Source organism: Muntiacus reevesi, chromosome 10, assembly GCF_963930625.1.
Source record: "Muntiacus reevesi chromosome 10, mMunRee1.1, whole genome shotgun sequence".
Taxonomy (NCBI): Eukaryota; Metazoa; Chordata; class Mammalia; order Artiodactyla; family Cervidae; genus Muntiacus; species Muntiacus reevesi.
In genome coordinates, this window is record NC_089258.1 from 74,558,705 (window position 1) to 74,584,087 (window position 25,383).

The 25,383-nt window shown below is 44.3% G+C and overlaps 1 protein-coding gene across 5 annotated transcripts in view; it reads left to right on the forward strand.

Annotated features, from left to right (window-relative positions):
- The window catches only part of TACC1 (transforming acidic coiled-coil containing protein 1), a 117,578-nt gene that overhangs the window by 13,818 nt on the left and 78,377 nt on the right, over positions 1–25,383 (forward strand). For 2 of the 5 annotated variants that reach the window (XM_065901495.1, XM_065901498.1), the window contains exon 1: positions 13,102–13,239. In XM_065901495.1, the coding sequence (XP_065757567.1) occupies positions 13,163–13,239 (77 nt within the window). In that variant the 5' untranslated portion in view covers positions 13,102–13,162. Of the gene's footprint in view, positions 1–156; positions 260–13,101; positions 13,240–25,383 lie in introns of those variants that run through there. The other 3 variants (XM_065901500.1, XM_065901503.1, XM_065901497.1) reach the window with 2 other exon arrangements.

Below are 25,383 nucleotides of genomic sequence, written 5' to 3' on the forward strand. Positions count from 1 at the left end.
CAGCATGTTGGAGAACAGTCACAGCAAGTGGCTGTTGGAATTACAGAGGAATTGCTGAGAAGTCGCCTTGGGCAAAGGGCATTTGGCTGGAAACTTGCACTAAAAAGTTACCTTGTAAGTCAGCATGTGACTTCCACCTGACTTAATTTTCTTCAGTCCCAAGTGTTCCAAGCCAGAGGAAAAAAGGTCCTGGTCTGGGCTGCGGGCGTGTTCATTCTTCAGAGTGGACTGGGAATCATTTCAAAGACAATCAACAAAGGTAACTTCTCCCTTTGACACTGAGGATAGACGGGAGGGCTCCTAAAGTAAAATGTTTTATTTCTAATCAAAATAACAGGCGTATGATCTTTGTATTTAGATTAGGTGTGAGTGAAGGAGATAAGGATTGAAGAAGGAGCAGGACTGTGCAGGGATGGGCGAATCTGCCTCCGGGTTCCAACCTTGTCTGTGTCTCTTGACCTTGGGCAAGTCGCTGGCACACCAGGGCCTTGGCTGACTTAAATGAAAAAAAAGAAGGTGGAACTAGATGGCCTCTAAAAGCCTTTCCAGCTCTGTTCCAGGAATCAGCCTCTTAGTTTTTAATTTTTTGCTGTTTAGGCTAAAGCAATGATGCAAGGTGGAATTAGGATGTAGATTTGCAAGAAGGTCATCTTTAAAAATTTTTTTATTTAAAAAAAATTTATTTTTTTAATGAATATAGTTGATTTACAATGTTGTATTAATTTCTGCTGTGCAACAACCAGTTACACTGTTGTGTGTATATATATATATGTGTGAGTGGTATATATACATATATCATATATATCATATATATACAAATGAGTGGTGTATATACATATATCCACCCATTTTTAGATTCTTTTCCCACGTAGGTCTTTACAGCACATTGAGTTCCCTGTGCTGTTCAGGTCATTATTAGTTATCTGTTTCACATGTAGCAGTGTGTGTGTGTGTATATGTATATATATCAATCCCAATCTCCCAATTTATCTCTCACCCTACCTTTTTCCCTCTTGGTAACCATAAGTTTGTTTACTACATCTGTGACTCTAATAAATTCATTTGTACCACTTTTTAGATTCCACATACTAGTAATACCTTATGATATTTGTCTTTCTTTCAAGAGGGTCGGTCCTCTTGAGGCTTGTAGCAGGCTTCAGGTAACTCTCACCTCATCCAGTATGTTTGCAAAGATGAACTGAGATTAAGACAGGCTTCAAGGCAGGCGTTTATATATACTTGTCAGATGAATGAGTGAATCAATCAATCAGTCAGGATAGCACTGAGGGAGAAGGGAATGGAAGCATTCCATTCCATTCAGTGGCTCAGTCGTGTCTGACTCTGTGACTTCATAGACTGCAGCACGCCAGGTCTCCCTGTCCATCACCAACTCCTGGAGCTTGCTCAAACTCACGTCCATTGAGTCGGTGGTACCATCCAACCATCTCATCCTCTGTTGTCCCCTTCTCCTCTTGCCTTCAATCTTTCCCAGCATCAGGGTCTTTTCAAATGAGTCAGCTCTTCGCATCAGGTAGCCAAAGTATTGTAGTTTCAGCTTCAACATCAGTCCTTCCAAAGAACACCCAGGACTGATCTCCTTTAGGATGGACTGGTTGGATCTCCTTGCAGTCCAAGGGACTCTCAAGAGTCTTCTCCAACACCATAGTTCAAAAGCATCAATTCTTCTGCACTCAGCTTTCTTTATAGTCCAACTCTCACATCCATACATGACTACTGAAAAAACCATAGCCTTGACTAGACGGACCTTTGTTGGCAAAGTATTATCTCTGCTTTTTAATATGCTTTAGCATGTCATTGGAGGAAATTTATTTGGAATAGGGTATAGATTTGCTTGGGCTTCCCAGGTGGCTCAGATGATAAAGAATCTGCCTCCAATGCAGGAGACACAGGTTCAACCCCTGAGTCGGGAAGATTCCCTGGAGAAGGAAGTTGCAACCTATTCCAGTATTCTTGCCTGGGAAATCCCACGGACAGAGGAGCCTGGCGGGCTACAGTCCATGGGATCGCAAAAGTACTGGACATGACTTAGGGACGAAATGACAAATAACAACAAATAGATTTGCTTAGCAGTGATGCCTGGGAAGACGTTTAATGGAGAGGTTCAGCCAAAGCTGAACCTCAGGCCTGGGAAACATGAAGGTTAAGACTAGTTTACTTAGCACACTTTATAAATAGAACAAAATGGGGTGATTACTGGTAGGCTGCTAAGTATGATAATTCTTACAGCTATAGGAGATTTAACTTCAAGACAATGGGGCTCTTCTTCTCCCCAGTTTAATGACCAGAACATTGATTTGTATTTGCCTTGGCTTAGTCTTAGAGAAATCCAAACCGATAGTGGCTAAACTGCATGTAAGTTTATTTTTCACATACATAAAAGAAATCAGTTGGTAGGCAATTCAGGGCAGGCTTAGAGGTTCTGTGGTGTTATGGATTAGAGTCCTTCCACCTCAAGTTTATGTATGGCTGCGTGAACTCAGCTATCTCAACAGCATTCCAGCCAGCAGGGAAAAGAAAGAACCAAAAAAAAAAAAAAGTTGGGGGGATCACCTCCTGTCTTAGTCCATCTGGACGGCTATTACAAAATACCACAGACTGGGTCCTTTATAAACAACAAAATTTATTTCTCATAATTTTGGAGGCTGGATGTCTGAGATCATGGTCCCAGCACGGCTGCTTTCCAATGAGGGCCTCTTAGTTCATAGCAGTGCCTTCTAACTGTGTCCTCTCGAGGTGGATGGGGCAAAGAATCTCTCTGGAACTCTTTTACAAGGGCACTGATCCCGTTCATGAGGGCTCCACCACCATGATTTCAGTGTCTCCCAAAGGCTCCCTCTGCTAATACCATCACCTTTGCATGTTCGGATTTTAACATGAATTTTAGAGGGACACGAACATTCAGGCCATAGTACCCTCCCCACTGGCCATGAATGATACTTCTCGGAAGTTGAACTTGACACTTCTGTTGCCATTCCATTGACCAAAATTTAGGTACTTGGTCACATCTAAGTGCAATAGAGACTGGGAAACATAGCTTTTGTTCATAATATCTAAAAGCCAGCATTGTTTTTGCTTGTTTTAAGAGACAGGGGGAAAACAGGTATTAGAGAACATTAGTGTCTGTCACCTTGAGAGATTACAGGCTTATTACAGTTATGCAATGAACTACTTTGGTACTTATCTCTTAAAACATCTGCAGGGCCCATAGCAAATTATTTTTAGTATTCCAAACGAGTAAATGAATCTATATCCTGTGGAGGTGACTTTGATTTTTGAAAGCAGGCCAGAGTCACTCAGGAAAACTGTGATGAGTAAGATGTGTGATAAAGCTGAGAATTACCATTTCATAAGAATGAGATATGGCCTTTTACTTCTGGACATTATAGGCTCTACTGGGCATTAGGACCATTCCTACAGAAGGTAACTCTGAGGACTTCCCTGGTGGTCCAGTGGTTAAGAATCTGCCTTCTAATATAGGAGACATGGGTTCAATACCTGGTCAGGGGACTAAGAGCCTATGTCCCTTGGGGCAACTGAGTCCATGAGCTGTAGCTAGAGAGAATCACACCCACCACGGTGATGATTCCACGTGCCACGAGGAAAGATCCTGGGTGCTGCAACTAAGACCTGAAGCAGCCAAAAATAAATTAATTAATATATAAAAAAAAGAAAAGAAACTCTAGAACTTGGATAGAATACATAATGCAATTACCTAAGGGCATTGAAGAAAGAGAAATAGTTGGACTCTGGTGCTACATGTTGCTTGGAGAAGAGGAGATGAGGAGTCAGACAAGTGGACTCTGTGCCACAGCTTTTTTTTTTTTTTGACTGCACCGGCACCTCGAGTCATGTGGGATCTTAGTTTCCCGACCAGGGATTGAACCCGCCCGCCCTGCGCTGGAAGCCTGGAGACTTACTCTGGACCACCAGGGAAGTCCCTGCTGCCAATGCTTTTTGCACAGGGCTGAGTGTAGTCTACCCAGTGGCTTGTGTGATAAAGAGGCATATAGGAGAAACTCTCAAGTTCTGCCTGCTCTCCTAAGGGATGAAAGAAGTGAAGTCAGGAAAAGATGAATGCTGAAAAAAGTGGGGGAACCCAGAAAGGAAAGAGTCATAAGTGGAGATCGCCAAACCCTTGAAACACGTGTGCAGAAAATACTCAGAGCAGTTCAGCTACACAGGAGTCTGCACTCAGACTGGAGCTGCCACCCAAGAAGCAGGGGGCGAAGTTCAAGCCCCGCGAGAAAATGATCTGCTGAGACGAGAGAAAAACAACTCTCACCAGTGAAAAGTAGTGGAGTCTGAAATCGCCACAACTTCATATTCATGATGTCCATGATACAGTCCAAAATTAGATATCTAACATATGAAGAACTATGGGGTTTCCCTGGTGGCTCAGATGGTCAAGAATCCGCCTGCGATGCAGGGGACCTGGGTTCGATCCCTGGGTTGGGAAGATCCCCTGGAGGAGGAAATGGCTACCCACTCCAGTATTCTTGCCTGGAGAATTCCATGGACAGAGGAGCCTGGTGGGCTACAGTCCATGTGATCGCAGAGTCGGACACGACTGAGTGACTAACACTTTCAGTTTCACTTTTCATGAAGAGCTGTTAAACCACAAAAAAGACATGGAGAAATCTTTAATGCATGTCCTATGTGAAAGAAGTCAGTCTTCAAAGGCTACATATTGTGAGATTCTAACTACATGACGTTCTGCAACAGGCAAAACTATGGAGACAATAAAAATATAATATCACTGGTTGCCAGGGGAGAGGGAAGGGGAAGGATGAACAGGCAGAGAACAGAGGATGTTTAGGGCAGTGAAACTATTCCGTATGACACAGCAATGGTGGAGACACGTCATTATATATTTGCCAAAACTTGCAGGATACATACCAAGAGTGAACCCTGATGTAAACTATCAACTTTGGGTGACAATGACATGTCAGTGCAGGTTCATTGGTTGTGACATATGTATCACTCTGGAGGGAGAGGGTTGGTAGTGGGGAGGGTGTGTGAGCTTGAGGGCAGGGGATATATATAAACTCTCTGTGCTTTCTGCTCATTTTAACTCTGCACCTAAAACTACTCTGAAAAATAAAGTCCAGTTAAAGAAAAAACAAATAAATAGTTTAAATGCAAAGATAGATGAAAACTAGTTAGTTAGTTCAGTCACTCAGTCGTGTCCTACTCTTTGCGACCCCATGAACCGCTGCATGCCAGGCCTCCCTGTCCATCACTAACTCCCAGAGTTTACTCAAACTCATGTCCATTGAATCGGTGATGCCATCCAGCCATCTCATCCTCTGTTGTCCCTTTCTCCTCCTGCCTTCAATCTTTCCCAGCATCAGGGTCTTTTCCAATGAGTCAACTCTTTGCATGAGGTGTCCAAAGTATTGGAGTTTCAGCTTCAATACCAGTCCTTCCAATGAACATTCAGGACTGATTTTCTTTAGGATGGATTGGTTGGATCTCCTTGCAGTCCAAGGGACTCTCAAGAATCCTCCTCAACACTACAGTTCAAAAGCATCAATTCTTCGGCACTCAGCTTTCTTTATAGTCCAACTCTCACATCCATACATGACCACTGGAAAAACCATAGCCTTGACTAGATGGACCTTTGTTGGCAAAGTAATATCTCTGCTTTTTAATATGCTGTCTAGGGTGGTATAACTTTTCTTCCAAGGAAGTAAGTGTCTTTTTAATTTCATGGCTGCAGTTACCATCTGCAGTGATTTTAGAGCCCAAGAAAATAAAGTCTGCCACTGTTTCCACTGTTTCTCCATCTATTTTCCACGAAGTGATGGGACTGGATGCCATGATCTTAGTTTTCTGAATGCTGAGCTTTAAGTCAACTTTTTCACTCTCCTCTTTCAGATGGATAGTAGAAGATATATCAATATTAAGCACAAGAAGGCTAGAGAGGCTATATTAGTATCAAACAAAAGAGATTTCCAAAATGAATTTATTACTAAAGATAACAGAATGATGAGTGTTAGTTACTCAAGACGCCATAAAGATCACAATTTTGTCTGTGCTCAATAACAGCTTCAACACAACATGCAACAAAAATGGACATAATTAAAGGTAGAAATAGGCCATCATAACTGGAGATTTTAATGTCTCTCAGAAATTGAATAAACAAACAAAAGTGAGCAAAGACAGACAATCTTAACAACTGTATCAGCCACCATGACCTAATTGGTATTTAGAGAAACACTTCATCCAACAACTGCAAAGTGTATACTCTAGTGCACACAATGGGTTTATCAGGATAGATTATATTCTGGACCATAAAGAAGTCTCAGTAAATTTTGAAAGTTTGTTTTCTGACCACAGCAAAATTAAATTAGAAACTAAGAACAATAAGAGAGCTAGGAAAATCCCAAGTATTTGGAAATGAAACAACACCCTTTTAATATTGACTGATGTGAAGAAGAAATCACAAGAGACAGAAAATATTTTGTACTGAAGGATAACAAAAACACATTTCAAAATTTGTGGGATGCAGCTAACATAGCACTTACAGGGAAGTAATTTATAGCTTTGAATGCCTTTAAGAGGAAAAAAAGAAGGGTCTCAAATCACTGATCTAAGTTTCCACCTTTAAAACTAGAAAAAGAGCAGAGCAAATTAAACCCAAAGCAATCAGAAGGGAGGAAATTATAAAGATAAGACAGAAATCAATGAAATAGAGAACAGAAAAAAGAAAACCAGTAAAACCAAAGGCCAGTCATTTGAAAAAGTTAATAGGATTGATAAATTTCAAGCCTGGCTGGCAAACAAGAAGAAAAGAAATTGCCAATATCAGTAATGAAATAACATGTTGCTACAGATCCTTCGGACATTAAAACAGATCCAAACAACAATCCATTATTCATAGTATAAACAACTTTATGCCTTTAAATGTGACACCTAAGGACTTCCCCAGCAGTCCAGTGGTTAAGAATCTGCTTATCAATACAGATATCGTATAGAAAAACCTAAGGGGATGTGGACTCAGTCCCAGGTTGTGAAACTAAAATCTCACATGCCAACTAAGCCTACACGCCACGATTACAGAGTCCATGCACTCTGGAACCTGCGTGCTACAACTAGAGAGCCTGTACTCGAATGAAGAGCCCTCACGCTGCAAGGAAAATCCCTCATGTAGCAACCAAGACCTGATACAATCAATCAATCAATCAGTATTAAGAAAAGGAAGATAAGAAAGGTGGTTGCTCAAAAAAAAAAAAAAAATGACCGCTTAGGTGAAATGGACACTTTCTGGGGAAGATGTAAATTATGAAGCTAACCCAAGAAGAAATAGAATGCTTGAACCACCCTGTATCAATTACAGAATTTGGAGTTGAAAAGCCTTCTGACAAAAAACTCCAGGCTCAGATGGTTTCACTGGTGAATTCTATCAAACATTTAAAGAAGAAATGATGTTAATACCAATCCGAAAAACTCAAAAAATAAAGGGGGAAGAAACACTTTCCAACTCATTGTATGATGCCAGTATTATCTTGATTCCAAAGCTAGATGAAGACATCTTAAGAAAGAAACTACAGACCAATAACCCTCATGAATATAGATACAAAATTCCTCAACAAAATATGAGCCATCCAAATATTAGCAGCATATAAGAAAACTATACACCATGATCAAGGGGCTATATAAGACTGATCTAACATCCCCCCAAAAAATCTGTAATTCAACAAATTAGTAGAATATGGGAGAAAACAATATGATCATTTTAATAAGTGCAGAGATAGCATTTGTCAAAATTCAACATCCTTTTAACACAGAAATGTTTTAGTAAATTATAAATTAAAAAAAATCTTCTCAACTGCATCTACAAAATCTGACAGCTAATATACTACAATGTGAAGGATTTCATGCTTTCTACCTAAGATAAGGGACAAGGCAAGGATTACTAGTTTTATTTAACAATGTATAGAAGTGCCTCGGAGAAGGCAATGGCAACCCACTCCAGTACTCTTGCCTGGAAACTCCCATGGACAGAGGAGCCTGGTAGGCTGCAGTCCATGGGGTCGCTAAGAGTCAGACACGACTGAGCGACTTCACTTTCGCTTTTCACTTTCATACATTGGAGAAGGACATAGCAACCCACTCCAGTGTTCTTGCCTGGAGAATGCCAGGGACAGGGGAACCTGGTGGGCCCCCATCTATGGGGTCGCACAGAGTCGGACACGACTGAAGTGACTTAGCAGCAGCAGCAGAAGTGCCTAGTCAATGCAGCAAAGCAAGAGGAAAAAAGCATACAGATTATAAAGAAAGGAGTAAAACTATATGTGCAAATGATACTGTATAAAAACCCAAGGAACCCACAAAAAAGCTATTAAGTAATAAGTGAGTTTAGCAAGGTTGCAGGATACAGTATACAAAAGTCAACTGTATTTCTATTTACTAGCAACTAACATTTAGAAAGTAAATTATAAAACAATTCTATTTATAGTAGTATAAATACACTTAGGAAAAAATTTAGCAAGAGATATGTAAGACCTGTTGGCTGAAAACGATAAAACTATGGGAAATTCAAGAAAATCTACATGAATAGAGAGCTGTATCATGTCCACGGATCAGAAGTCTCAAAACTGTTAAACTGGGAATCCCTGTTTGAATTAGTCAATAGAATCCCAGTAGAAATCCAAACCGGTTTTTAAAAAAGAAATTTATAATTTTATTTTAAAATTTATACAGTAAGACACAGGACCTAAAGTAGTCAAAACTATTTTGAAAATTGAGAACAGTGTTGGAGCACTGATATTACCTGGTTTCAAGAACAGTATGTGACTCATAAGCAATAAATCCAGTTTTATCCTGTGGCTTATAAATTGGCATTTAAATAATTTCCAAAACAGGAAGGATGGTACAGCTCTAAGATAAGCATGTAGCTTCCCAACTTATCTACTTTGAAGGGTATTCATTTGGCATGATTACTGGGGTGGGGAGGACATACATGTGAAACATAAGCTTTGTAATCAAGACAGAACTGGGTTTAAATATTGGATATACTACTTACCTCTCTATATGTCAGTTTCTTCAGCTTGAAGTGGGGTGTACAGTGTCAAATTTAAGGAAATACAGCATAGAAGCTAAGCTCTGTGTGATAGCTCTGGACCTAGCCTACCTGGGTTAGAACCCTGGCTCTGCGATTATTTATTCACTTACTTATTGCTGTGCTGGATTCTCATTGCTGTGAGACAGCTTTCTCTAGTTGCGGTGCAAGGCCTTCTCATTTGTGATGGCTTCTCTTGTCGCAGAGCAAAGGCTCTGGGGCGTGTGGGCTTCAGTCTTTGCAGCATTCGGCTCAGTAGTTGTGGCGCACACGCTTAGTCGCTTCGTGGGATGTGAGATCCTCCCAGACCAGGGATCAAACTTATGTCCCCTGCATTGCGAGGTAGATTCTTAACCACTGGACCACCAGGGAAGTCCTGCTATTTCTTGCTGAGTGGCCTTAAGTGTATTTGGTCCTTCTGTGCTTCACTTTACTCTTTGTAAATTGAGCATACTAAAAGTACCTACCCAAAATGTCGCGATGTACTAAATGAGTTAATAAATCTAATGCACTGAGAACAGAATCTGGCACATAAAGTGTTCAACAGATATTACCTACTGTGATCCTTCCCCAGTACTCTGAGGACTAACTGGTTACTTCTGTCAACCACCAAGCAGAGAGTATTCTGATACCCAAACAGCATTAGCTCCCATCCCGCCTCTGAGCAAAAGTAAACTTCTGGGGTAGGATTTGATACTGAAGGATGTCTTTTGCCATCTTGAGGGAAACCTTGAATTTCAATTTGTTAAATTTTCTTCTTTTACTCTTTTTTCAATGTTTAAAAAATGCCTTACTAACAGAATTACAAAGCACAAAGGGAAACCCTAACACTGGGTATCAGACACTACCCCTCCTGGTCCCCATCAGGCCTTTTCTCTGAAAAGCCCTCATTCTGTTTATTTCCCCCAAACACTAATTCCCTTCACTAACAGACTCACAGACTTAGAGAATAAACTTATGGTTGCCCAGGAGAAGGATGGGGGGAAGGAAAGTTACGGATGTTTGGAATTGACATGTACACACGACTATATTTTAAATGGATACCCAAGGACCTACGGTACAGCAGAGGGAACTCTGCTCAGCGTGATGAGGCCGCCGGGATGGGAGGGGAGGTTGGGGGGGATGGATACATGGATATGGACGGCTGAGCTCCTCGGCCGAGCACCTGAAACCCTCACAACTTTGTTAATCAGCTATATTCCAACATAAAATAAAAAGTTAAAAAAAAAAAAGAAAGAATTCCCTTCACTGACTTCACTGATGACCGTCTCTGGATAAGCCAGGGCAGTAAGAGCAGTAAACGCAAGCATCTCAGTAGAGATGCCCTTTGCGCCCCTGTGGGACTACCTTTCACATCTAGAGCAGACTCCTTTTCTCCTTCATTCTATTTCTCTGCACCGCAGTAGGATATAGGCTTCCTTTCTTTTCCTTTCAACCATTTTAGTGATGCTACCCTCTGCTTTTCTGCGGAAACAGAAAGAAAACTCATCCCAACAGCCCATCTTGTCTACTGGGGGCGGGGGAGGGGGAGAAAACTTTCCCATCCCCCTTTTCCTTCTCTCCTGGCTTCCCCTCCCATTTCCCCCTTGGAATGACCCACCTTTCTCCCTGGGAGGGGCTGAACAGTTCCTCGGGAAGGGGCCACAGCTCTGACAGAGTTGTTTGCCTTCTCAATGACACTTCGATCACATTGCCTTGGTATTCCAGGCAGAATGCGGGGAGAATTCGAACTTTGAAAAAAAATCATCTGCCAAGAGTCAACTTTTCTTCAGCTCTGTGAAATCCTCCCCCACAAAACCTCATTGCCCCAGTCTCACTCTACTGGTGTACTAATTAATGTTTCTTTTCCCAGCCCCCAATATTCTGCTTGTTTATGTCTATCTACAATGCAGCAGCATCCTGAACGCTGGGGACTCTTTGGCTATAGGAGGGTAAAGATAATGTATAAACAGGAAGTCAACATTTGACATAAAAAAAAAAGAGAGAGTCATTGTAAATATAGGAGGGGTTTCCCATCCTTTGTGGAAACGTGAAAATGTAGCTGCATACATCTGTCCTGCCTGTAGCTTCCACTCAAGGAGGAAGTTAACATTTAGGACCAGTCTGTCTGCTTAACCACAGGTTCATTCATTCATTTGGCAAATATTTGTTGTACATAAGCCAGGATACAGGCGTTGTGCCAGGCAGTAAGCTTGGATACGGAGATAAGGAAGTTTTCTTGCCCTTAAAGAACAGAAAGACGAATAAATGAAGAGATAGTTGCAAAATAAGATCGGTAGGTGCTGTGCTGGAGGAATTAACAAGTGATATGGGAGCAGGGTGATACCATATGTAGGATGGATGCATTTATCAGCAATGATGGGTATCTACTAGGTGCTGAAAAATTGATGCTTTTGAACTGTGAGGTTGGAGAAGACTCTTGAGAGTCCTTTGGACTGCAAGGAGATCCAACCAGTCCATCCTAAAGGAGATCACTCCTGGGTGTTCATTGGAAGGACTGATACTGAAGCTGAAACTCCAATAGTTTGGCCACCACTAATTGGAAAAGACCCTGATGCTGGGAGGGATTGGGGGCAGGAGGAGAAGGGGACAAGAGGATGAGATGGGTGGATGGCATCACCAACTCGATGGGCATGAGTTTGAGTAAATTCCGGGAGTTGGTGATGGAGAGGGAGGCCTGGCCTGCTGCAATTCATGGGGTCGCAAAGAGTCGGATACGACTGAGCGACTGAACTGAACTGAACTGAACTAGGCATGTGCCTGGCAGTATTGAGAGGACAATGAAAACAAACTCCCCTTCGTCGCAGAGTTTACCTTCTAGTGAAGGAAACAGGCAATAATAAAAAGCTGTAAGATCAGAATACAGGATAGTGGTGTGGAAGGCAATCTGAGTTGGGGCTGGAAGGATAAACAGGTGTTAGGAAAAGAGGGCATTCCATACTTTAAACTAAAAGAAACCCTGGGATGGAGGAGAGATAGCTGGAGGGGAGCGAATTGGGAGGTGGGAAGGGAATGGATGAAGAGCCTGAAATATTTTGAAAGGAAGTTATAAGGAGTATGGTGTGTATGTTAGTCTCTCGGTCGAATCCGACTTTTTGTGACCCCCAAGGACTGTAACCCACCAAGCTCCTCTGTCCATGGAATTCTCCAGGCAAGAATACTGGAGTGGGTTGCCATTCCCTCCTCCAGGGGGTCTACCCAACCCAGGGATTGAACCTGGGTCTCCTGCATTGCGCGCAGATTCTTTAACCATCTGAGCTACCAGGGAAGCCCTGTAAGGAGTATGAGTAGGTACATGACAGGGGTGATGGGGGGGACAGGATCTTATTTCCAACACAAGAGTTCGGAAGAGAATTCATTCATTGGTTGTTGAACCGGAAGGGCCATTAAGAGGTCAAGAATGATCATAGCCCTCTTATTTTACAAAAGAAAAGACAGCAAGACTCGGGGAGGGCGCAGGAACTTGTCCCGAGTTTTGGGGGGCACGAACAGGTCCCTCCGTTTTCTACACGACTCTGCGCAGGCCTCTGTGCCGGACGAGCGTCTGGGGGAGGCCGCCCGGCGGGGAAGGCGGCCCAGGTCTGGAGTGCGGGCGCACACCGCCCCCTCCCGGGGCTTCTCCGCACGGCCGCCCCGCGGGGCCCCCTCCCAGCTGCGCCGCCGGCAGCCGCGCGCGGGGGCTCCCCGGGGCCGGCGCGCGGCCGGGGCGAACTGGGAGCGCGACGGCCGCCGGGCCCCCCCGCCCAGTCCACCTGTTGCCCTCCGCCGCCCTGGGGGGGGCTCCCTGGCTGCTTGACCCGCGCGTTCAGCCTCGCCCGGGCGGGATCTCCGGGCGGGGGGTCCCCGGGCCGCCGGGCGGGCCGAGCCCTGCGATTGGCGGAGAAGTCGCAGCGTCTCCAGCAACGCCCTTTCGCCGGCGCTCCCGGCGGCCGGGACCCTGTCCCCGGCACCCCCGCCCACCCCGCGGCCCCACCCTTCCTCCGGCGCCCGCCTCCTCCTCCCGGCGGGGTCCGGGCCGGGCCGGCGCGCCGCGCAGCAACCTCCGGCGGGCGCAGCCGGGGCCCCGCGCTCTGAGCCATGGGAGGCGCCCACTCTCAGAGCCCGAGGGGCCGGGAGCCGACCGCGGAGAGGTCCCCGAGACCCCGAGAGACCGCGTGAGTCCCAGCACCCCCACTCCCGCCCCCCAGATCCCCGGGGCCGCTGTTCGGGGCTTTGCCTGCCGGCCCGGGATGGGAGCGCACGGCGCCCGTCCCACCCGGGCTGGGAAAGTGGGGACTCCCGCGCGCGCCTGCGGGGCGCAGGGGTGGGCCTGGTGGGACATCCCGCCCCGAGCCTCACCTTGCGGGGCCCAGGGGACGCACGACCACGACCCCACGGGGACAGGATCGCCTCCAGGCGGGTTGCTGACCCGCGCCCGTCCTTGCTGCGCCCGGAGAGGGGAGGGGGCGGGGATGAGAGGACCCCGAAGTTTTCCAGACTCGTCCAAGCAGGAACACACACGTGTCCTCAAGGGCTCAGAAACACCCCGGAGACGGAGCCAGTTGCTGCAGGGGAAGAGATTAGAAAGGGACTCGAGTCGCAAAGATAACTCGGCTCGTGTTGGCCTTCAGGGTCCGGGAACTTGACGCCGTGCTCGTTGCTCGCAAGAACTCCCTCTTGTTTGCTCCGAGGGCTTCATGATGATCTCAGAGAAAGGACTGTATTGTAGCGGCAGCAATTAGGCTTTTGTTCTGGGACAGCAACAACTGGGGACACCGAGTACTGAAATGCAAGTTTCGAAGGGACGTTTTTAGGAACGTGATTTAGAGCAAGTTGCTGGGGTTTGAAAGATGGCCTTGCTGTCTTATCGCAGAGAGGATACGCTGATGCTAACTATTTATCTGAGAACCCAAACCATCTTTAAGGGTTTAGTGAAAAATGTTTAAAGTGTGTGTGTGTGTGTGTGTGTGTGTTTTGGAGGTAATGTCAAAGAATCCATACTCTATTTTATTCAGCCAGTGCCAAAGCTCTTTAGTTGGAGAAAGATACACTTAGCCATCACATACAGACAGCCTGGGCCATGGGAGGGGCCTCTTTGGATTCTCTTTTCAAGACAAAGTAACTTCCAGAATATCCAGATGATAGACATGTTAGTTGTTCCTCTGATGGTTTACATATGATCGCGAATCTAAACTTAGTCCAGGCATCTTATTAATCATAAGAATAGCTGAGAATTATTGAGTAGATTAAAAATGTGCCAAACCTTGTTCTAAATACTCTGCGTGTTAGTCCCCAAGAACACTGAATTTGTTTCTCTTATGGTCCTCATTTTATTGGTGAGGAAGCTGAAATATCAATACAAAGAGAAGTGACTTGTTCAAGGTCACAGAGCTACAAGGTGGGGGACCCAGATTCTGACTCCAGAGGTCCTGCTGCGGCCGTTTCCCACGGGAGGGTTGGGATTGATTTTAGGAAACAAACTTTTATCTCAGCAGGCAGAACACACCCCACTTTTTCCTTTAATTCCTCCCAAATGAAGGAGGAATCTGAATTAGCAACGCTTATACCTAATGAGAAAAAAATTGCCGAAGTTGATTTAACTTCATAAAAAGCAAATGTAAGGGACGCCTCTGGTGGTCCAGTGGTTAAGACTTCTTCTTCCAGTGCAGGGGATGAGGGTTCAATCCCTGGTTTGGGAACTAAGCTTTCCCGTGGCAGGAGCAGGTTGCAGGGGGTATGGTGAGTTATGGGGCAGCCAAGCCCTTGCAGAGCAATTACTGAACCCCCGCTACTGAATCTCTGTGCCAGAATGAAGACCCAGTGCAGCCAAATAAATAAATATTCAATAAACAAGCAAACAGAAGAGGCAGTGTAATACCGAGATGATGTTCACAGTTTTAGAGGCAGATTGCCCGGGGTTGAATTCTAGGCTCTGCTCTTTAGTATCTGGAGCGCTTTTATCTGGTCCTTAACCTCTCTGAGTCTGCGTCCTTGTATGTAAAATGGGAATGAAGACAACGTCCACTTCACAGGCTGCTCTGAGGATGACAGAAGATCGTGTATTTATATGAAAAGCAAGCTAATAGGTTTTATCTCTGAGCAGTAAGTTGTTTTAGCCAAGGATGACGGTTGACTATTTAATCTTGGTGAGCATGTGGCTGGTGTAACTCAAAAGTAAATATTTGAATCGTTTTCTGATAGGATGCTGGAGAAATGAACTCAGGGCTTTTGGTGCTGGATTCAGCTGTCAGGGTGAGGATTTGATTTTCGATTGTCAGATTATCCTGCACTTTTGCAATAGATAGAAGTTCTCTTTCTCCAAGGAGATTCTGCACATGCCTTATATATTTACCAAAGCTTGCCTAAAAATAATCATTAAAGCCATCCTTGATCTAAACCTAGGAATACCACCCAGGAATGCCCTACCTGCTGGAGTGAGGGCATTAAGAAGGACATAAACACGTGTGGGCTGTGTTGAGCATTTCGGCCTCATCAGAGTGTGCAGGCTTAATGAGTCAGCCCTATAAACCACTTGGCACAGACCAGGTGAAAGATGAGAAATACGAGCTCTGATGCCTGTGATATACATGAAAAGCGAAACGCATGCTTTTTATCCTGCCTCATTCGGATGTACAGCCACAAGTGTCTCCACAGTCATTGTTAATGTCACTGGCTACAGATTTCCTGCCGGACACATGGCAGCTATGGATAATACTGACCTCAAGGAAGTTCCCCTACTCGGGCCGTTGCATTTTTAAAATCTATTGTTCCTTTTTAAAAAAACATAAAAGTACATGAAAATCTCACAAGTGATGCGTGAATACTGGCAATTGTCTTTTGAGGGAGAAAAGTATGTTTCAGAATGCTCACAATTTATATTGCAGAAAAATTTAATCAAGTATGAAATTTAACCAGATAAATCTGTCTTAACAGAGTTCTACTGTGAAATAGCAACACATATGGGGGACTTCCCTGGTGGTCCAGTGGTTAAAACTCCACACTGCCAGTGTAGGGGGCAAGGGTTCAATCCCTGGTCGATGAACTAAGATCCCACATGCCATGAGGTGCAGTCAATAAATAAAATAAAATTACTTTTGAAAAGAAATGTAGACAAGTAGGGGCATGTATGAAGAGAAAGTTCTGATTTTAAGATAAAACTGATGATTATGGAAGATTATAGCTTATAGGCTTGCAGGAAGGTCTACCTTCCCCAAACCGGAGGAAGCAAGGGAGTCGGCTTTGGTAAAAGCTACAGGGAAATGTCATTTCAGTTATTCAAGGAGGCTGCACAGATAGGGATTAAGAGCAGAAGCTGTGGATCAGGCAGACCTGGGCTGGAAGTCCAGCAGTAGCTTAGTTCAGGAAGCTTTGGAAAGAGTTGGGCAGATGTCCGCATCTTTAAAATGGCAATAGTAATCATGCCTACCTTATGAACTAGTGTGTATTATTAGTGCAGGGTTGGTACCCAGGCGTGCTTGCTTACCTGAGTTATTAATACATTCCCATGTGTATGTACCTATAAATCAGGCGCTACACTCGCTTCTGTGGGATGTATATTTTGAGTAAGGCTGAGTCTGTGCTGGGGCCCTTCTAGGTGGCTCTAGTGGTAAAAAACTGCCTGCCAATGCTGGAGATGTGGGTTTGACTTCTGGGACAAGAAGACCCCCTGGAGGAGGGCATGGCAGCCCACCCCAGTATTCTTGCCTGGAGAATCCCCTGGACAGAGGAGCCTGGAGGGCTACAGTCTGTAGGGTTGCAAAGCGTTGCACAGGACTGAAATGACACACACACGACTCTTCTAAAGGGAAGGTTGACTTGCATGCTCATTCAGCAAGGCCTCTTGAAGAACCAAGACTGGCTCTTTTGAGTTAACTTTTTCCTCAGTTAATTTCCATTTTGCAGAAAGAAGCTCTGTCCTGAGAATGGCCCTGTGTTTGGGGATGTGGTAGTTTGGTGAAATGTTTGAAAACACTGACTCCTGAGTTGAACTATTTTTGGCAATGGGGCCAAGATGGGTTTTCTAAGAGCAGTAAATAATTTGTGGAGAGGTTTGGACAATGACATAAAGCAGAACCTATTTTTCCTTTAGGACTATGGTGTATAACTAACTCATCTAGGGCTTGTTGAGTTTGTCCATGAGGAATGAACCATAATGCACTTGTCAACGCTTTCAGTTCAATTTCTAGGCCAGTCTTAGTTTGCATTTGGAATATGTTCTAATGGATTAGATCATTGGCAAAATCAGGAGTTTCTGAGAACTGGAGTGTTTTTGCCTTGGGGTTTTCTGATCACGTGAATTACATGCAGGTTCTATAAAGGTCTCATGAACTGCAGAGATAACAACAACAACAGAGATGGCAACAACAAAAGATAGAGCCTTTTGATGAACACAAGTCCTGACATGAAGAGGTGCTGGCTTTGAAGTTTTAGACACAAGCAAACAGGATTCAAAACAAGTAATCTTAAGAAGCAACTACTTGAAACCCATGGCTTTCAATTTCATAGTGTTGTTCACCACACAATTTTTACTGTCATTGAAAACATTTAGGTCCCCAGTTGCTGTAGAAAGTTTTCAAACATCCATCTAAACTGTTTTACTGTACAGTTAAGAGAGAGACTTAGAGCAAGTTTGTGGAAAAGACACAGAAAAACCTGCTCTATGAATAAATGTTAAAAGAAGGACTTAGCTTGAAGGAGGGACTGGTGACATGGTGGAAATATATAATTTTTAGAGGATGTTGGCTGCCTGTCTCTCTGGTGAAGTCAACCCCCCCAGGAAATGGTTTGCATTTCAGGACATGGAAATTATTTGTGTGTGTATGTTGAGTTTAGATAGCACAACTTCTAGACAGTGAGGGTAGCTGATATACTAAGCAAGAGTTACTAAGGGAAGAAAAATCCCTTTTTGCAAATCATTAAAAGGTAAGAGAGATACTCTCTCAGGGATTGAGACTCCAAAGAGGTTCTGGTCTGGTTTTGCTCAATTGCTTCTCTCTTTTAGCGTCAGCGGTTCCCCATCCTTACCTCCACTCCACAGCTTCTCCTGGCTGATTCATATTTCGTGTCAAAAATCAAGAGAAGGCAGGGGGATGGGCACAGCTGCTGGTGTCCTGGGCTAGCGAAGCGGGTTATTTAATATCTTTGCTGGCTGGTAGCCAGGGTGTGCTGCAGGCTGTGTGAATTTGTTAACCCTGTGTCAGGAGATGAATTGGTAGCATCCTGAATGGCTGTGGAACATGCCACAGAGGTCCCTCTGAGTCCTATAGGATGCTTTTTTTTTGTTGCAATTTTCTATTGTGGTAAAGTATATGTAAGATAAAATTCACCATTTTAATCCTTTTTGTGTTCAGTTAAGTCCATTCACCACGTTGTGTCACCATCACAAGTATCCGTTCACACTTTGTCGTCATCCCAAAGAGAAGCTCTGCATCCAGCAAACAATCACTCCCCTTACTTCCGTCCCCCAGCCGCCAGGGACCTCTATTCTACTTTATGTCTCTATTTACCTGTTCGTCATATAAGTGGAATCATCGAATATTTGTCCTTTTATGGCTGGTTTCGTTAATTTAGAATCATGTCCTGAAGGTTCACTCATGTTGTAGCCTGTTTCAGAGTTTCATTCCTTTGCCTGGCTCAATAATATTCCTGTGTATGTAGAGACCACATTCTGTTTATCTGTTCATCTCTCGATGGACACTTGGGTTGCTTCCACCTTTTGGCAGTTGTAAATGGTGCCGATGTGCACAGTGATGTGCAAGTATCTGATTGAGTACCTGATTTCAGTCCTTTGCGGGTGTTTGCTGAGGAGTAGCATTGCTGGGTCACCTGATAACTCTGGGGCTTCCCAGGTGGTGCAGTGGTGAAGAATCTGCTGGCGAAGGCAGGAGACACAAGAGACACGGGTTTGATACCTGGGTCAGAAAGAGATCCCCTGGAGTAGGAAATGGCAACCCACTCCAGTATCCTTGCCTGGAGAGTCCCATGGACAGAGGGGCCTGGTGGGCTACAGTCCGTGGGTCACAAAGAGTCGGACATGACTGAGCACGCACGCATGTAGTAACTCTATGTTTAACTTTTGGAGGAACCAGCAAATTATTTTCCAAAGGACTTTACCATTTGACATTCCTGCCAGTTATGCATGAGGCTTGCCATTTTTGCTCATCTGATTAACACAGTTAGTAAATATTCTTATAATTATTTGTGCATCTCTGATCAGTAATTTAGAACACATTCCTAGAAGTTTAATTATAGAGTGAAAATGCAAATATCCTAAAGGCTATATTTAGTTATGTATTACTGTATATTGTCAAATTACTCCCCCCAAAGTCATCCCAAACTATACCCCCACCCTCCAGCACTGCCACTTTCAGTTCAGTTCAGTTGCTTAGTCGCGTCCAACTCTTTGCAACCCCATGGACTGCAGCACACCACGCCTCCCTGTCCATCACCAACTCCCGGAATTTACTCAAACTCATGTCCACTGAGTTGGTGATGCCATCCAACCATCTCATCCTCTATTGTCCCCTTCTCCTCCCACCTTCAGTCTTTCCCAGCATCAGGGTCTTTTCCAAAGAGTCAGTTCTTCTCATCAGGTGGCCAAAGTATTGGAGTTTCAGCTTCAGCATCAGTCCTTCCACTGAATATTCAGGACTGATCTCCTTTAGGATGGACTGGTTGGATCTCCTTGCAGTCCAAGGGACTCTCAAGAGTCTTCTCCAACACCACAATTCAAAAGCATCAATTCTTTGGCGCTCAGCTTTCTTTATGGTCCAACTCTCACATCCATACATGACCACTGGAAAAACCATAGCTTTGACTAGACAGACCTTGTTGGCAGAATGTCCCTGCTTTTTAATATGCTGTCTAGGTTGGTCATAACTTTTCTTCCACTGTCACTTTGGCAGTATAATAGCATCCTTTCCTATGCCAGGCACTATCATTTTCCATCTTTGCCAGTTTGGCAAGAGGAAAAATTTATAATCTTGGTTTGACTTTTTAAATTCTTTATCAGTGAGCGTGAACTCTCCCCCTGTATGTTTATTAGCCATGTTTTTTTGGCTGCCCTGTGTCTTTACTGCAGCACACAGGCTTTCTCTAGTTTAGAGGGTTAGGGGCTTCTGTCTAGTTGTAGCGTGTGGGTTTCTTTTGTTCTGGAGCACAAGCTCCAGAGCTCATGGGCTCAGTAGTTGTGGAGTGCAGGCTCAGTTGCCCAGAGACATGTGGCATCTTAGTTCCCTGACCAGGAGTTGAAACCTCATCCCATGCACTGGAAGGAAGACTCTTAGCCACTGGACCATTGAGTCATTCCTTATCAGCCATTTGTAATTTCTTAGTGTCTTAATTTCTCTTTGCCAGTTTTGTACTGAGGTACTTATTTTTCAGGACTTCCCTGGTGGCTTAGATGGTAAAGAATCTGCATGCAATGCAGGAAGAGACCTGAGTTCAATCCCTGGCTTGGGAAGATCTCCTGGAGGAGGGCACGGCAACCCACTCCAGTATTCTCACCTGGAGAATCCCATGGACAGAGGAGCCTGGCAGGCTACAGTCCATAGCCTCATACAGAGTCGGATATGACTAGAGTGACTTTAGTATGCACGCACGCACTAATTTTTCTATATTTTTTGTGAGAATTCTTTATACTATGAAGCCAGCTAACATTTACTGAGCACTCATTATGTTTTTGAAAATGTCAGTCTCGCATGTACATTCACTAATATGATTTTTTTAATTAATTTATTTTTTAATTGAAGGATAATTGATTTACAGAATTTTGTTGTTTTCTGTCAAACCTCTTAAAATAATCCAGTGAAAGTGTCGCTCAGTCGTGTCCAACTCTGTCACCCCATGGCCTATACAGTCCAGGGAATTCTCCAGGCCAGAATACTGGAGTGGGGAGCCTTTCCCTTCTCCTGGGGATCTTCCCAACCCAAGGATCAAACCCAGGTCTCCCGTATTGCAGGCGAATTCTTTATCAGCTGAACCACAAGGTAAGCCCAAGAACACTGGGGTGGGTAGCTTATCCCTTCTCCAGGGGATCTTTCCGACCCCGGAATCGAACCCAGGTCTCCCATGTTGCAGGTGGATTCTTTACCAACTGAGATATCAAGGAAGTCCCAGTGCCAAATAACCCAGGGCCAGGGACCAAACTCTTGTCTCTTACGTTTCTTGCATTGGTAGGAGAATTCTTCACCACTAGTGCCTCCTGGGAAGCCCAAGGAAATAGATACAGAGAGGTTAATTAACTTGTCTAGGGTGTCACATACTAGAGAAAGCAATGGCACCCCGCTCCAGTACTCTTGCCTGGAGAATCCCAGGGATGGGGGAGCCTGGTGGACTGCCACCTATCGGGTCACACAGAGTCGGACACAACTGAAGCGACTTAGCAGCAGCCGGCTATCACAGCTGAATTGAGATTCAAGCCTAGGCAGCCTGAATCCAGAGACCCACATGCCTGGCCATTGTCTTAAACAAACCTGTTAACCACTGTCCTCCGTTTTTGTTTTGAAGGGAAGGTATTTTGTTCATTAGCTTTTTATTTTAGAACAGTTTTGGATTTACAGAAAATTTCAGCAGATGTGCCAAGAGTCCCCATAGATTCCACAAGCAGTTTTCCTTATTATTAACGTTTTATATCACTATGGTACTTTTGTTACAGTTATTGAAACCATCACTGATATATTGTTATTAACTAAAGTCCATATTTTCTTTAGATTTCCTTAGTTTTTAACCTGATATTTTTTTTTCTGTTCCAGAGCATATTACACTTAGTAGTCACGTTACTTTTTTTTTTCACGTTACTTTTTAATATAAAACAACCTATCATGCTTTGCTTTGGGTTTTCCCCCCTCTGTTTTGTGCTTATAGTAAGCTCCTCCCTGTCCTCAAATGAGATAACTCTTTTCTTCTAGCTGTTTCATGAAGTCCTTCTCTTTATAAGAAACCATTTACTCCATCTGAAATTTTTAGAATTATTAGTGTAAGATAAGGCTCTAATATATATATTTTTCAAAATAGATAACCAGTTACTCCAGTACTAGTATTTTTAAATAATCCTTGTTCTCCCCACTGATTTGTAATACCTTTTTTTTTTTGGCCATGTGGTGCCGCATGTGGCATCTTAGTTCCCCGACCAGGACTTGAACCCAGGCTCACAGCAGCGAGAGCACCCAGTCCTAGCCACTGGACCACCAGGGAATTCTCCGTGCTATAACACCATTAAAAAATCCTTTCCTTCTGTTTAACCCTTGATGGCTTTTTCTCTATTCTCACTCATTCAACAAATTTGAGTCGACCACTTTCTTATGTTCAGGCACTGTGACTGTTTATTATTTACAAGGAAATTGACAGGGGCCGAGGAAAGCATTTCTAAATGAATAAAATCTGAATATTCATCGATACTATGAGGGGCAGGACATTTGCCAGAGAGTAGGACAAGGGGAGGTAACTTGCGAAAGGAGTTTGAGGCAAAAGGACATTAATGACTGAACTTTTCTTGTAGGTCTTACACTGCCCTGGGTCACTCTTCAGTACGTCTGAAGGTTTCATTTCAAACAATTTAGCATCCTGTGCAGAAACAGTGGTACCCTCAAATGCTCTCAGGACACCCGCATGCTTTGGCAGGCTCACATTTTTCATGTACGGTCTACACTTTGGTTTCTGCAGTAACATGATACACCGTCCTAGCAGATTTATATCAGGAATGACAAATAATAAACCACTCTCCGTCTCTTCTCCTGATTGTACACCTCCTCTACCTCTGGAGACTTGGGAACCTTGGAAAGTGCGAGCATCCTTCACTTTGACATTTCTTCATTCTCTGGATTCTTACTGTTAAGGATACTTTGGGTATCTTTATTTTACTTTTTTTTTGCTATACCTGGTACAATTTCACCTTTAGCCAATCTGATGGTATGTCTGCTGTGAATGTTATTAATAGAAATTTTAGGCAAAAGAAATTATATTTGGCTTTAAACAAGGACTTATATTTGGCTTACTTATATTTAGGGGGTAGTATGTAGAAACTTTAGAATCGTATCTATTTTCTGAAGGCAGGATAGTTCTGCTTGTAATATAACCCGTACATCTATCTTGTACCACTTGTCCCCATTAAAGCCTGACAGCGTGAGAAGTCACTGGTCTGGATGAGAGTTCTCAGGAACCTGACAAAGATGCTTCACTTTAGAGCAATAGCTCTGAAAACTTCATTGAGTCAGAGATCCCGTGATAACGTAAAACTTTTATAGACTTTTTCCAAACAGAAATACACATCCACACAGTACAGACAAGACAGCCCTGGTAACTCAGTGGTAAAGAATCTGCCTGCCAATGCAGGAGACGTGGGCTTGATCCCCTGAAAGAGGAGTGGCCGGCTAGCAACACACTCCATAGTCTTGCCTGGGAAATCCCATGCGCAGAGGAGCCTGGCAGGCTACAGTCCATGGTGTTGCAAAAGACTCGGACACAACGGAGCGACTGAACACCACCACCAAACAGTACAGAAAAGTTGAGAGTCAGAGGTCCTGAGCCTAGGCATTAGCTCGTTTCATCCTTTCAGGGACCCTGAGAAGTAGATCTGTTACCTCCGTTTTACAAATGAGTAAACTGAGGCCTGGAAAAGTTGAGAAACTAAGGCTGCAGAGCTGGCAGAATTCAAGCAAACCTAGCTAAAAGGAAACGATTACCGGTCATTTCCAGAGTGCGTCTACCGTGGAGCAAATTATTAACCAGCTCAGGCTTCTGTTTATATGCCAGAAAATAAGTCTTTATGGGTCTCTCCCTACTGATAGCACAATTTCAGGAAAGTAAATATTTGAGGAAAGTAAATGTTTGAAAAATACAACCCATTCTGTAGACAAATACCCGAACACTGTGCTGCACTTACACAGGGCGGCTAGAACGCCTCCCTGGGGTTTCTTTGCTGAATTATCTTCATCTGTGAGTCTTGCTTTCCTAACAACTGCAAAATGTTATGTTTCCATGGCGACCTCAAAATTGTTCTTAAGTAGGAGCTTGAGAAAACAAAACTCGGAAGGCTTGGACCGGACATAGTGGTGGGAAGAGGACTGACGTTGTACCTGCCGGGTGTCACCCTCTCGGCATTTCTCTGGGTCCAGTGGTGTCTCGTCTCTGTCCCTTTCCCAGTTGCCTCCTTTGCCTTTTTCGATCCGTGATTCTCTGGTTCCACCACGGGTGAAGCCATGATTCCTGTGAAATGTCCGCTGATGGATACTTGGGGAAACAAGTTGTGAATAACATGGGCCACCTTTACAGCTGATACCTGGGGCTTGGCAGGTTCTGTTGAGGACAGGATTAGAACTGAGATGTGCCCACATTTCAGGAGTGGCTGGCGGGGAGGAGGAGACAGAGGTCCTCAATGGGCTTCACCTGTGCTTCACCTGTGGTCGGTCCACCGGCCTCTGGCCCGGTAGACGGTGCTGTTCTCTAGTTCTCCCGCCAGGGGGCACCAGCCACCACGTGCTTAGTTTCTGGCCTTGGTTGGCCAGAGGTGACCAGGCCGGTCTTTAGCCGGCTCCTGGGCCGGGTGGGATAAAAACCAGAGTCTAAGGATGCTAGCTTACATGTACATGTAAGGGAAAAGGAAACAGACTAGGGAGCGGGGGAGGATGAAGCTGAGGGTTTTGATATTTCCATTTCCTCCTGCTGGCTGGGATCCACCTCCTGGGTGTGTTATTTCTCATCACTCCTCCAAATTGCGTGGTTCAGAGCATATTTTTGTGGAAGTCTTCCCCCTCCTTCCCACTGTCCACTGGTTGAACTGCAGTATAAACGCCCAGGACTCAGAAACGGGTCTCACTGTGACCTTTTGATGGACAGAAAAACAAAGCTGAAAGAAATGCCCTTCAAAAAAATTTGCTGATTGAATGTGTAACAGAGTTTTCTGGCGCCCCCTGGTGGCTACTGTGGAGTACGGTTTCATCCTCAGAAAGGGGGAGACACCCCCCCACACACACACCACAGGTCAGGCGTCCCCTTCAGCAGGCCCGGGTCATCCCAGCTTCCAGGAATATTCTTCAGAGGCCAAAGCCCGGACAGTTCTAGGACTTGACTGGCTCTGCCAACGTGCCTTTTTCTCACTTTTTTTGCCTTACACTTTCAAATTTCTCTTGTGTTCCCCATTCGGCAATCTTTGCCCAGTTCAGGGCCTTTCTCTTTTAAGGGAAAGTTTTTAATCTGTGACAATTGTCTGTCTTGTTTGGTTGATTCATACCCCTGTTTGGATGGTCAGTGCGACTGGGGCGGGGACTGAAATGCTTGAGTGGGGCGTGTGTGTGTGACTGTGTGTGAGTGAATATATATAT